The 14,235-nt window shown below is 37.3% G+C and overlaps 1 protein-coding gene and 2 long non-coding RNA genes across 3 annotated transcripts in view; 1 reads left to right on the top strand and 2 right to left on the bottom strand.

Annotated features, from left to right (window-relative positions):
* LOC103142803 (fibroblast growth factor 4-like) overlaps positions 1 to 12,682 on the bottom strand; it is a 21,291-nt gene extending 8,609 nt beyond the window's left edge. Inside the window, exons 1-2 of the mRNA XM_016674784.1 lie at positions 12,394 to 12,682; positions 5,909 to 6,012 (exon numbers count right to left, since the gene is read on the bottom strand). Coding sequence (XP_016530270.1) covers positions 5,909 to 6,012; positions 12,394 to 12,682 — 393 coding nt within the window. The remainder of the gene's footprint in view (positions 1 to 5,908; positions 6,013 to 12,393) is intronic.
* LOC107836980 (uncharacterized) lies at positions 8,181 to 8,968 on the top strand. The gene is made up of 2 exons (XR_001662951.1): positions 8,181 to 8,318; positions 8,840 to 8,968. It is a non-coding gene; the product is annotated as an uncharacterized LOC107836980 (long non-coding RNA).
* On the bottom strand, positions 9,437 to 10,623 carry LOC107836979 (uncharacterized). The gene is made up of 2 exons (XR_001662950.1): positions 10,398 to 10,623; positions 9,437 to 9,985 (listed from the first exon to the last, which is right to left on the bottom strand). It is a non-coding gene; the product is annotated as an uncharacterized LOC107836979 (long non-coding RNA).
* Positions 12,683 to 14,235: the final 1,553 nt, after the last annotated feature.

Raw genomic sequence — 14,235 nt, forward strand, 5'->3', positions numbered from 1 at the left:
GCATCTTTGAATCTTAACAGGGTGAGGGAGGCTGAAAAATGTGCTTTGATTTTTCTTTGAACCAAAAGAAAATTGATGTAATTTATTTACAAGAAACTCATAGTGACCATTTAATAGAAACAGACTGGGGTAGAGAGGGGAGTGGGGAGGTCATTTTAAGTCATGGCACCTCCCAGAGTGCAGGGGTCGGCTTCTTCTTTTCTAGAGCTTTCACCCCAAACTCTACAGAAGTTGAACATGTTATTCAGGGGAGGTATCTTTTAGTCAAGACAAAGTTTGATCATTTTAGTATAGTTTTTATTAATATTTATGCTCCTACCACCAATGCAGAGAAAAATCGTTTTTTCGAAAAAAAAAATGGGCAAAGGTTGGGAGATTGTGGGTCTGAGGATTATGTTTTTATAGGTGGGGATTTTAATTGTACTGAAAATGAGTTTTTAGACCGTAACTATGCAGAGCCACATCCAGTGGCCCAACATTCTCTGTGACAGCTGGTCTCATCTCATGGCCTGGTGGATGTATGGAGGAGGATGCACGCAGGTTTCAGGCAGTACACATGGTCCCATACTAAAGAAACTCTTTAGCTCATCTTGATCGTTTTTATTGTTTTAAACACCATTTAACATGTTTAAAACATGCCAGATTTTTACAGATCACTCGTGATCTCGTTGTGTGTTTTTATTAGAAACATTTTACCTAACTTTAACTTTAACTCATGATCAAGGTTTTAAAGAGGTTTTAAGTTATTTTTGGACTGGTTTTAGACAGAGAAAGACTTATTTTACTTGTCTGAGACAGTGGTGGGTCTATGGCAAAGTACAAATAAAACTGCTGAGTCAGCAGCACACTAAATGTCACCTGTGACATTACCAGATCTATCAGATTTCTGGAGATGAATATCGTGGAATTAGAACAACTTAGTGAATCCACAGGAAATCGAGAGCACTTTGAAGTTCTCAAATCAAAAAGACTAACTTTAGCAAACCTGCTGGAAAGTAAAGTCCAAGGCGTATTGGTCAGGTCCTGGATCCAAAACATCACAGAGATGGATGCTTCCTCTAGCTTTTTTTTTCACCTTGGAGAGCTGAAAAAGCTCTTTGTTGCAGCTTGTTGTTTTTACCAAGAAAAGAGGGGGGCCTTGTCCGCCTGGCCAGTAAAACAGCTATATTTCGTTTGCAGTTCCTTCAGAAATACTTGACAGGATCTCCTGTGTGTAAGGATATAGCCAGCTATATCCTCAGACGTGTTAATTTTCTGAGGCTGGATGCTGCTCTGTTTTTAACTGATTTTAGTCTTTTAAATTTAAAGGGGTTGCCTCAGTTTTATCAGGGTGTTTTTAAATCCTGTGGCCTTTTTAAACTATGTCGTTCACAGGTGCATTGGTCTTTAGAAGAGCCTTTGGTCTGTGGGTCCAGACTGGATGTGTGTCACGGCCCAATACCGGGACTGTTGGAGGCGCTGTGCAAGTCCAAGACGACGACTGTGAAACATCTGGTGGAGGCAGCTGGACCGGACTTTTCAAACACCCAGGTCGTTGCTTCTCTGCTGTTAGTCCGGTCCACTAGACTTGTGAAGTGCTTCCTGGACCTGATGAAAGAGAGGATGATTGCTGGGGAGAGGCATCTCCTGCAGCTGCTCCACAAGGGAAAGATTTTGCCGGACCCGACAGACCCAGTCCCTGATGTGACCCTGAATACCTGGTTCACAAAGGACAGTGGTCGCCTGCTATACAGCAAAGACTCACAGATGAGCCTCCAGAGTACGGGCCCAAAAGTACTCTGCAAAAACTGTGTCAAAATCCTGAATGGAAGAATGCTACGGAACAGACCAGTGAGCGTGTGGGCGAACCGTCTGAGAGGACAAACCCCTCAGTGGAGGACGCTCTACAAACCTCTGACAAAAAAACAGACTGGCCATCTGCAATGGAGGGTTTTACATGGCGTCATTGCTACAAACTCTTTTTTTATCAGTTTGTAGTCCAGGGTTTTAAATGAGTGTCCTTTCTGTGGTCTGTCTGAGAGTGTTTATCATGTTTTTATTGATTGTAGAAGACTGATGACATTTTTTAGTTTATTGATGAGTGTTTTTAGCTGTTTTGGCATTGTTTTTACCAGTTCTATATTTATTTATTGACTGTGTTTTAACAAAGCCAACAAGCCAAAGTGCCAGATTTAAACATTTTTAACTGCCGAACCAAAAATGGCTATTTATTTATCTCATAGAGACAGACTCCAGCCTGGACCTCAGCTGTGGCTCTGTGGAAGTGCAACATCAAGGCCAGGCTGACGCCAGAGTTTTGCTTCCACAGAGCCACTGGGAACATAGGGAATTTTGTGCAGCTTTGGGGTTTTAATGAGATTCTGTAGGGAAAACTATTGGTTAACTATTGTTAACCAATAGTTTTCCCTATATCAACTCAGGGAAAACTATTGGTTAACAAGCACCTTATTTAATTATTTTTTAAGCATGTCCTGATGTGATAATCTTGTGTTTTTAATGGTATTCTGTGCACATTATCATCGTAAATAAATGTTTTGTTAAAAATAATAATAAAAAAAATCTTCTTTTTCTTCTTCTTCTTCTCTTTTCGACTTTTTCCCTTTAGAGGTCGCTACAGTGAGTCATCAGTCTCCATGTAATTCTATCTTCCGCATCTTCTTCTCTCACACCGTCTACCTTCCATGTTCTCTTTCGCTCCATCCATAAATCTCCTCTTTGGTCTTCCTCTAGGTCCAACCTCAGCACCCTTCTACCGATGTATTCACTGTCTCTCCTCTGTACATGTCCAAACAATCTCAGTCTGGCTTCATTGACTTTATCTCAACACATCAGACATGAGCTGTTCCTCTGATGTATTCATTTCTGATTTTATCCATCCTTGTCTCCCCCAGTCTGGAAACCAAGCACTAATAAGTAATTTTAATCAGAAACCACAGAATGCATACATTAGTGATGACCAGGGGTGCGGTAAAGGGGTGAAAAGTGATGACGATTCTAGGGGCCCTGACCAGCAGAAGGCCCTCCACAATTTAATTATTTATATTTTGTTCATAGACATAAAATAAAAAAATGTCAAATATAAAATTAATCATATTGTATTTTCAAAGATTGTTTTTAGCAGTAAAAAATTAATGTTATCCCTCCCAGACCATAAAACACACATCCGTTTTTGCCCTGAACCCCCCTGGATCTGCATGAAATGGTTCGTTCCTGCTTGGAACGCTTAACAGTGAGGTATGCAGCTACAGTCAGTAGAAGCTGCAGCTGAATACAGCGGCAACTGTGGCAGCTACTATGCTGCTAAGAAAAGTTATAAAATCAGGTTTTCAAAAACAAAAAAGAGAGAGGGAGAGAGGAAAAGTCAAGAGTGTTAATTTATCACCCAGTTTTTCTCCAAGAGAGGCAAGTAGACTGTGTGATTATCAACCATTTAGCATAGTTAGCTTAGCTACAGACTACTGTTTGCCTCCAATTCACTAGCATTAAATGAATTAAGGAAAAAAATTACCAACATATTCATATATTTAACTTGTTCCCTGTGCCTTTTACCACTCTCATCTGAGTGAGTGAGCAGAAGCTCTAACCCACGTCCCTCCTGACCCGTCCTCTCCTGAGTGAAATTAAAGCTGCAGTATGTAACTTTTATATAAATATTTTTTTTTCACATACTGTATTTGTTAAAACTGTCATTATGTTGTGGCAGTATGGTATGAGAGGTAATCTGTGAAAAATCTATTTCCTCTGCCTTCTCAGTGCTAGAAACAGCCAGTCAATGGCAGGAGAGTTTTAGTGCTGTCAATCACAATCTCATGTGGTGATGTTCATCCTTCCTCCTCCTCGATTTGTGCCATGCTGCAGTTAGCATACCACAGAGCTGTGCAGATTCAAACTGTGAATGCTCAGTTTAGCTAGCATAGCTACCGATGACGACAGATAAAAGGTTTCTTGTAATAAGATGTTTCTCCACCATTAGCTCATTTAGCAGTGAGTGAATGAAGTTGATTGACAGTGCTAAGAGCATCCTACTAGTTCTGATTGGTTGTTTTGGTCAGAATGGTGCATTACTTTAACCAGTAATAGTAATTCAGGGAGGAGATGAAGGAGATTGATTGTTTTCACAGATTATCTGTCTCATAACAAACTGCTATGACATTGTGACAGCTTTAGCAAATATGGAGAAAACATATTTTTTATTAAAGTTATGTACTGCGGCTTGAATAAAATGCAACTACTAGCTTTTTTGAGAAGTCTGGATTGCTTCATGTGTAGTTGCACATTGCTTTTGACTGTTGCTCATGGGGAGAGACATTTCAGTAATCTAAAACTAATAGAAAAAAATTAAGCAACCTACTCGCAGGCTGGATGTGGGCTGTTGGATGTTAAATTAATGAGCAGTAAATATTGTGCTAATTATCACTATCGAACCAAAGAAAGCAAGGCAGATGCAAGCCTTTAAAATTGTGACGCTTTTTAAGGGTCAAACAGACTCAAAAAATTGTAACAGCAGCTTCGCAGGGGGCCCAAACAAATATTTTGTCAGTGGGCCCATGATTTCTGGCAGCGCCCCTGGTGATGACAAACCATTTGCTATAGTGATATAGTAATGATAATGATATAATAACACAACAGTCATTAAAATTTGTGCTATGCTTAATAACCACTATTCCAAGTGATCCCATAAGTCTGCGTATAGGGGTAGATGCAAAATTTGTTTGAAATCTTAACTATTTGTTTCAGGTGTGATGGAGAAGGGAAGCATAGATCCCCTGGCCACCGCCTTCCTCAGCAATTTCACTTGATTCTCATCTTCCTTTAGTGTTCCATCTGAAATTTCCCTCTATGAAGTCAATTTCTCTGGTTGAGTTTCAACCACTCAACGAAACAGAAGGAGGAGTTGTGAAGAAGGATGTCGATTTTCTGTGCTGTTTTTGAAATATAATCTGCCTGTAGAGGGTTGTAGTTTAGCATGGCATTGGAGGAAGTGAATGAAGTCATTCAGTCCATGTTGTCCATGTTTCCAAATATTAAGCAATTGAAGTCGGAGCAAGAGGCATGTCGAAAACATTTTACTGATGGCAAAGATGTGGCCCTGCTATCTAGAGGGTTTTTTTTTACATTGCATGCACTTCTACTAAGCTTGGAGTAAGCTATGGCCAGTAAATATGTCAGTATTATATAAATGACACAGCAGGGTCAGCAGATAGAAAATTAGAATAACAAAACTCTAGCATGAACAAAAAGTTTCACTTTAACTTAAACTGCAGGTGTGTCAATATCTGATACATTTTTGTTTTTAATTCAGGGAAGTTATTGTAAGAGGAAGATTTTAGTTGAGTAAGAGTAAAAAGTACAGTTTAGTAAAACTATTCCGAAAAGTTTTTTCTCAAAACTCTCCTCAAGTAAATCTGAGTCTGTATTTGGATCAGTTCCATTTGTAAGTTAGACCTTTTCAGTGTTTTTAGGGGTTAGCATCAAACAAGTACAGCATATCAAAAGAGCAAGTATTGCAAATATACTATTAGTTGGAATAGGAGTTGTTCATTGTAATTTATAGGATGAATCCTACTTCCCCATTGTAACATTTAATTAAGTTTTTTTTCACATTTTATTGTTGTGAGCTTTAATTTTCCACCACCAAATAAGAAATACAGTGACAATACTGAATTACATTACAATTAAACTTGCAAAGTCAAAAACTATTTATTGTTCCATCAACAAGATCTGTTTAAAAAAAGAAAGAAAGAAAGAAAACAATTAACAAACAAAAGAGTGGGATCTTGATTGCAAATTATACCATACTGTTAATGGTCTGCCAATGCCTGTTTTATCAAACATAAAAGTTATTTTTTACATTAAATACTCTAAAATCAAAACCTCTACAGTTATGCAGAGAAAAGTCATATCTTACCGAACCATAAAGTTTCCCCTTGTCACTCATGGCGATGAACAGACCACTTCTGATCCCATACAAAGTCACAACTCCTCTTTCCACTGGAGAAATTTCTAAAAGGCCTTGAGGGAAGAACAGTAGTTAAAAATTATGGAGAAACCAAATGTGAATAGAAATAATTCTTACTCCCAAGTTGGAATAAAGACGAAGTTGTTTGTGATATTTTCAAATGTTGACCTCACAGAATTAATTACTGTGAAGATTTAAGCACTTGTTTAGTCAAATGAGCACAACTTAAGCAACTTGACCCCAGAGAGCAACAGATAACATATTAATGTTGAAATCTGCAACACTGGATGGCACGGGTGTGCATCAAGTATTAGTGGTCCACCCTGATTCTATATCGATGAGTTACTAGACAGAAAGCTACAAACTACACCAAGCTCCTCTTCTACATTTAATTTGAAATGATTCTTCATGCAATCTGGCTAAGACCTATTCTATGATAGAAACCATCTAGAAATATGCCTGACACATTATTACAACTTGTGTAAACATTTTGGTCATTAAGACTTATATGATATGTTTAAATTTTTGAGGAGATTGTGACTATTCAACAGAGAGTCATAATTTCATCATTTTCACAAACATGTCATAAGTGATTAAAATGTCTGAAAAAGCAGAGAGTTGTACATAATCACTGGCACTGATTTACAAAAGCATTTGCAATCTGCTTAAAGGAATGAAACTGCTGTTATGATGCTCACCAGGGACAGATGAAAATTGAAAAAATCTGTCTGTCTACCTACCTCTCTCTCACTCTATCTATCTATCTATCTAGTTAGTTATAATATATACAAAACAGACAGTTTGGTAGGGGAGTTAATGACTAGAGCTCTTAAGACCAAAATATCCTTTATGACTTAGAGTTTATTTTTCAAATTCAATTAATTGAAATAAGAAATATATATAGATTTAAAATTTTGTGACATAATAGATTGACAGATGTTAGAAATTCAAAAAATTAGGGGAAGAAAAAGGAACTGAAATATTTTTGTAGCTCATTTAATTAAAGAGTTATTGCAGATAGCAAAGGCTGTCAACAGAAAACATCTCCTGTAGCAGTCCTTATTGAAATGAATTTGAAGAAGCCTCTGTCTGAAGATACTCTGTTTTATAAGACAGTCTTGTAAGGAGAATGGTCCTTACGAGACCAATAATCTCGATATTTTCTCAATAATTTTCTTGATTTTATGAAGAATTCTTTTCTGCACCATCACCTCCAGAGGTTCCCCAGTCATTCCCAGTTCAAAACTAGAGCAGAACCAGAACAGAACCAGCCTTCTTTATCAGGCTGTTGATTCTTTTTAGGTCCCTGGTTCTGATGCTACTGTCTCAACAGATGATGGGAGAAAAGATGATACTCTCAACCACAGACTTATAGAAGATCTGAAGCATCTTGCTGCAAACTGTGAAGGATCACAGTTTTCTCAGGAAGTCTAGTCTGCTCTGTCTCTTCTTATAGACACTTCACTGTTGCATCTCCAGTTCAGATTGTTGTCGAGATGAACACTGAAGTATTTCTACTCTTCAACCACCTCACTTCCTTTCCCATGATGGAAACAAGATTTGATCTAACCCTGTTCCTCCTGAAATCTAAAATCATCTTCTTTGTTATGTTTACAGTCAAGAGGAGATGATTGTTCCCACACCTTGACACAAAGTGGTCCAATATGGAGACATATTCAAATTTGCTTCCTTCTAAATAAAATCAGAAACTGCACTCAATTTAATTGTTTTGTAATTAAATAAATCCCATAAATGTAAAAATGAAAAATGTTAAATATAATTTCATTCAGTAGTAGTTCAAAGTCCATCTCTACAACCAACAAAAACTAATCAATCTTGCACAATGGAACAAGTTTTGTTTTGAGTTACTAAACAGAAATCTTTGTGTTGGGAAGACTTCTGGATCTGAGCTGGCAGCAATCGCTTCAGAGTGTCCGATCAGAACACTTATTAGATTTGTGTGGATGCGGAACAGATCAGAAGACCAGTTAAATTTTTCTTCTTTATATAGAGGGTTGCCAGAATGGACATGAAGCAGGTGTATATGTGTGTGTGTGTGTGTGTGTGTGTGTGTGTGTGTGTGCGTTTGTTTGTAATACCTTGTGGGGACGATTTTCCTGACATATACTATGTTGTGGGGACCAATGGGATATATGCCACGGACTTCCGTTTTAGCACTTCCGCATTTTTTAGCCACATAGACACTTCCGGTGCGCAGGCAACAGTATGTTAACAGTGGCCTCTCAGTCGCTGCATGACTATTAATGATGCCTATAAAATTATTCAGACGTCCTGAAACGCTCCAACAACAACAAAGGATTTAAGCTGGATGTGTCAAAACGTCACTATAACTTCGAAGGTAAGTTAATAAATCGTTTGTATTCACCATAATGCCTCATATGTCTGACGTAGCTAACAGGGACAAGCTTAAAAAGGTGCTATGTAAACGTTAAGTGTTTTGACTACCTGTGCAGTGTGCAATCTACATATCTATGCTTTATAGATAGTTATATATCTATATAAACATATATAGATCTGTCTATACTGTGCCCAAGCTATCAGTCAAAACTGAAGTTAGCTTCCGAATGTAGCATCTAATTCGGAAAATAGCTAAAGGGCGATTACACTTAATTCTTCACTATCTTGAGCTTTTTTAATGTGTTGTACTTTAGAAACTACAACACCTAGACATTTCAAACCTAACTAGATTATTCTGTAACAGCAGAATAAATAAAACATTTGTGAAACCTTCTAATTGACTTGTGAAATTTGTAAAATATCAATAATAGAATCCAGAACGCCTTAGATCTGAATTATTAAACTGGCATTATTTGTTATTTTAACTTCCCGTTTTCTTTCTTTTTTTAGTCTTTATTGTAGTTGGAGTTGGACAGGAGTTCTGTTTGGTGGCTTCCTGGAGGGAGAGATCTGCTGAGCTAATGTTGCCAACAACTTTTCTCCTGTTATTAACGTTTTGCTTGTCTTTATATAGAAAGTATTTCTATCAGTAGCTCTTTCCATTTTGTTTACAGTATTTGCTCTATTTTTTATTTTTACCTTAATGCTTACCTGGTCAGTTGAGGTGGAAATGTACATCCTATTGATTACTGACAAATGTCAGAACCACATGGACTGAGCTGGTTACGTCAGATCAGTCTGAATCTTTATTTCTCATTAAAACGACTTCTTGTAATTTTGAGACATTATTATAAAATTGCATCTTTATTCTGCTGTAACGATGACTGCATTCTTGCAATTAAAAAATCGTGTATCCTGACCATAATGCTTCCTTATACAACTCACAGAACAGATGATTGAAATAAAGGCACTTTTTGAAAATATTTTCTGTGATTTTATTATAGAAATTGAGGATGGGAGGTATTGATTAAAATCAAATCTGATATGAAAAAAAATCTTGTAAGTCATATCATCAAGCCTTATTCAGTATATGAAATTATATGACTAACTGCATATTAGTTAATATTCACATTTCTTTGCTGGTATTACCTAAAAGTGTTGCATTTTAACATCTCACTTGAACTCCTGATCTACATGCAAATACTTGATATAACATAAAAACTGAGAAATGGGGAAAAAAGGTTTGTGAAATGTAGAGTATTACAAATGAGATTCAATTTTATTGTAGGTACAAACAGGATAGCAAAATGAACATTGAATATACAATGTACTTCCTAGCAGCTAATCAGACATCAGACTTGTTTGCCTTTACTGGTGATGAAAACTCGTCACTCTGGAGGAGAGGAGGACCGGCTCAGCCCTGTCCAGGATGACAACAGTGTCAGGGTAGCCAACAAAGTCTGCAGGCAGATTTTTGCATATCTGGTGCTCCGGTGTGAAGATCATAGTTTAACCAAGTAAAAAAAAAGTTAGTCCATGTTGTGATGATCCGGCAGACAGTGGACTGATGGACGCCATCAGCTGGTCCAGGTGATTGGATCCAATGGAAAGGTAATCAGCACAGCGATCATGGCTCAGAAACACATCATGAGGTGTTGCGATGCAAACCTGAAAAATTAAAAACACAAAAAAAACAATAAGCGTCCATATTTAGCTGAACAACGTAATCAAAACTAATAAATCCTCAGCTCTTTTCGAGAGTTTTTCTTGAAAATAAATTGACAATATCTCAAGAAATTAAACGTTTAAGTGAAATAGTTCTGGTATCACAAAGACACTGCAAAAAAATGTTTCAGAGGTGTAAAAACACTGAAGTTACTGAGTAAGAGTGAAATTAAATATTTACTACACAGAAAATGCATGTTAAAATCTGAATACTCTTGAAAGTGTGCAGCTGAAATTAATTTAAACTACTAGCAGGCAAAGCACAGTGTTCGCCTAATATCTGCACCAACAGTAATACAAAAAATTATGCATATAAGGCATTAGTTTATAAAAGTCGAGGCAAACCTAAATTTACCATTTTAAAAACAAAAAGCAGCGGGAGGATGTAACTTCATAACCTCATTTTCTATGCAGAATCTCAGAGAGAGAGAGAGAAAAAAAAAGAGAAATTACGATGTGTAACTCAAGAACAGATTATAGCAGCCAAGTGGAAAAATTCACTCTAACGTGGATTATAATTATGAAACAGCAGAGGTAAATGTCATTTTCGGGATTCGGGAAATTTTTTACCATTTGTTCTGTGGGTTTTTCATGTAGATCGGTGCCACTTAAGCGGCTGTAAAGCGAAGGTTTTGCACATTATTATGACTGACTTCTTGTGTGGTTTGGATCGGGCTGAAGCATTGCTGCTCTCGGCTGTTATTAAATTACCGTGCTCGGTATCGCAACTGCATGTTAAATGTATTTTATATATCATATAAACAAAAGCTAAGGAGTTGCCTAAAAATTATTTCATACTCGTATAACACAAACGTATCAACACACATATCGACTTACCTTGTGCCGAATCGCTGCCTCTGTTCTCAGCCTGTTTCCGTAGCAGTAGATTTCCTCCGGCATTATTTTCCTCCAACAAATTATTCCACTGAACGAAGCACGAAGCGCGTTCAGCTCCCTTTTAACCTCCGTCTTTCCATTTCTGACGCTGGATCTTCAGTATCCTCAAGCTTTGAAATAGCAGGCAGCTACAAACCGTGTGTTAGCTGTAGTGGCTAAGTTTTGGCTACAGTCCACTGTCGCCTTGATATCAGCAGGAAAATGAAAAAACTAAGCACCGGATGGTACCGGCTAATTACTGGACACAACGGCACACCACAAAACTCGATTGTTGTACCAGTAACTAGCAGATATTTTAAGTTTTGCGTCTTTTTCATGGTACAGATCTTGCTGCTTTGGCCAAAAACAATAGGAGCAAGCAGGACCCGGAACCAATCTATGTGGCATAAATTCAAACGGAAATACGTCACCACCTCTCGAGGCATATACCCCATTGCTCCTCGTGGGGACCGGAGGAGCAATTGGTCCCCAATTTTTTGGGTCAGGGGTCAGAGTTAGGGCTAAGGTATGAATTGAGTTTTGGTTAGGGTTAGGAAAAGGGTAAAGGTAAGGGTCACCAACTCCAGTCCTCAAGGGCTACCATCCTGCAACTTTTAGATTCACCTCTGCTCCAAAATGTCTGAATTTCCTCACCAGCATTCATTCCTCTCTGCAATAGGCTGAAGACGAGCAGTTTATTTGATCCAGGTGTATTTGAGCAGAGACGCATCTAAAAGTTACAGGATGGTAGCCCTCGAGGACTGGAGTTGGTGACCCCTGGTTTAGGCTGTAGAAATGAATGGAAGTCAATGGAAAGTCCCCACAAAGATAGCAACACAAACGTGTGTGTGTGTGTGTGTGTGGTTCTTTAAACAAACAGAATAATACAAGCCAATTAGAACCACAGTTACAATGTAAACATAAAGATAAAGCAAAGCTGTAAATACACTGTAGAGCTAAATAACAGAAACATAATTGCATGAATGATAACATTAAACATACAGGTTTTTGAACACACACAGTCATTGGCTACTTCTTTCCTGCTTTTTTCTCTCTATGAGGCTACCAAGCTGCACACCTGTGTTGCATTAAGGTTGCATAGGAAATCTCCTACACAGTCATACCCTTTTGTATACTTTGCCTTTAGTATTACTATTACTCAAACTCCTTATCTCCCACTAATCACAGATTTTCATTCTTCTGATAGCCCCTATGCAACAATAATGTTGCAAAAAAGAACATTTAACCAGCAAAATTTCTATTTGTTGTATAAGGAGAAGACAAAACACAGTTAATGTAACATTTATAGTTTGCATAATTCAATGGTAAACATCTATGTTGAAATTGAATAACTACAACCAATCTGTGCTGATTAAAAATAAAAAAGTAGTCAATGTATAAACTATTTGACAAATTCCTGACATTAATCAAGGTCTTTGTTGTTATTTTCATCATGAAATGTCAAAAATACTTACTGTATTTGTTTTCATTGTGTACTCCTGTTATTTTTCCATTTGGTAGGACCTGAATATGGAAGCCGATGCCCACGTTACAGTAAAGTCTTCTAAGTCTTTTTATTCCCAGCAGATACTGTCCATCTCTTTCTCCATCTTCTCTTTTGTTCAAAGTGAAGCTGCTGCTGTGCACCAATGATCTGGCATTGCGTGTGCTCTGTTTTGTCCTGCTGAGTGTAAGAGTGGCATATAAGCTGCACAAGAAGATCCCATACAGGAAAAAAGAGATCTTGGACCTTGAAAATGACATACTCTATATACCAGTAGTGAAAGCAACTCAGGTGTAGCCTAAGTTTTTCACTTATAGGCAAACATAGAGATAAAAACCAGCATATATTCTAAAAAAATGCTTACAATTCTGGACTTCTAAATGGTGAAAATCACTTGTAGAGTGCATACTGAAACATCCCTAAACATCCAACTCTGATTGCATGTTGTTTTTCTTTTGTATGATTTTTTTCTGGTTTTGCTTTATCCTCAGACAGTCACACACCTAGTAACTGTCCAGACTTATATGCATGCTGCATTACGTCACATACCGCCTGCTGTCTTGTTTATCTGTGAGTCACAGGTGCTGTAGAAGCACAGACTGAAAATACCTTGAACATGCAGTGACAGAAAACAAACATAGACACGCAAGCATTTAAAGCAGGAAAAATAATAATAAAAAACACGTCAACTATTGGTGGCATAAACACAGGAGCTCCTCTTGCGCCATTTGAAACCAATTGCATCAACTGTTTGTAAATATAAATAGCGCAAAGTCATTGCTTTGCAAGTCACAAGTTAGGATTAAGTCTTTCTACCCAGGTCTCGAGTCAGGTCTCAACCAGACTTAAAAGGTCCAAGTTGAGTCCAACGATAAAACAGGGAAGTCCCAAATCAAGTCAGAATCCTAAACTTTTAATTTCATGCCTTAAAGCATACAATGAAACATGCAATTTAATCACTGAATGATGATTATAATTTCTGGATTTCTAAAATGTTTGCCCAAACAACTATCAAGAGGAACTGAAAAAACCTCAGACTGCTGATGTGAATCAAATTAAACATAATAATGATTCATAATAAATTAGATTTTTTTATGCATCATTAAAATGATCACAATGTTAAATATGTTACCATAGAAACCGTGCAAGATGCTTTAAAGTGTAACGGAAATAAAAACGGAATGCAGGCGTTCTGCTGCTGGCTAAGGGGTTAACCAACATCAACAGCACAGATTGCTCTGACATTACATAATTATCATCAGATCAATAAACTAACAATTAGTATTATATGTGCAAGTATAGAACAAACTTTGTGATTAAACTAATTTCATTAGATTTCATTATGCTGTTGACGTTTATCAGAACAGATGAACAGATACTAGCTTTGTACAGCTTCTATCCCAAAGCTCAGAGAACATGCTTAATCAAAGAACATATTTGAAAGAGAGAAATGCTTATGCTTACCATGTAAACTTATGTACCATGTAAGCTTATGTAAACTTATGTAAGCTTATGCTTATCATGTAAGCATAAGCTTTATTGTTGTTTACAGCCCACATATTTTGCCTGACATATTTTTTGTTATATTTTAATGAGGATCTTTTGTCAAATTGCTTCTTCTGAGTTGAGCATGCCATTTTATTTCCTTCTCCATACAGTTCAGTTTTAAGGTAGTTTAGTGACATAGCACCACTTCACATAGACAATGTCTAAGAAAAAATAACTAAAGATGTCAGCTGAATGTCAATTGATATGAATTGACATGATATGGACCTTGAACCTTACATATATCAGTGAACGCACATCACTGATA

This window comes from Poecilia formosa, unplaced genomic scaffold, assembly GCF_000485575.1.
Source record: "Poecilia formosa unplaced genomic scaffold, Poecilia_formosa-5.1.2 Scaffold101, whole genome shotgun sequence".
Lineage (NCBI taxonomy): Eukaryota > Metazoa > Chordata > Actinopteri > Cyprinodontiformes > Poeciliidae > Poecilia > Poecilia formosa.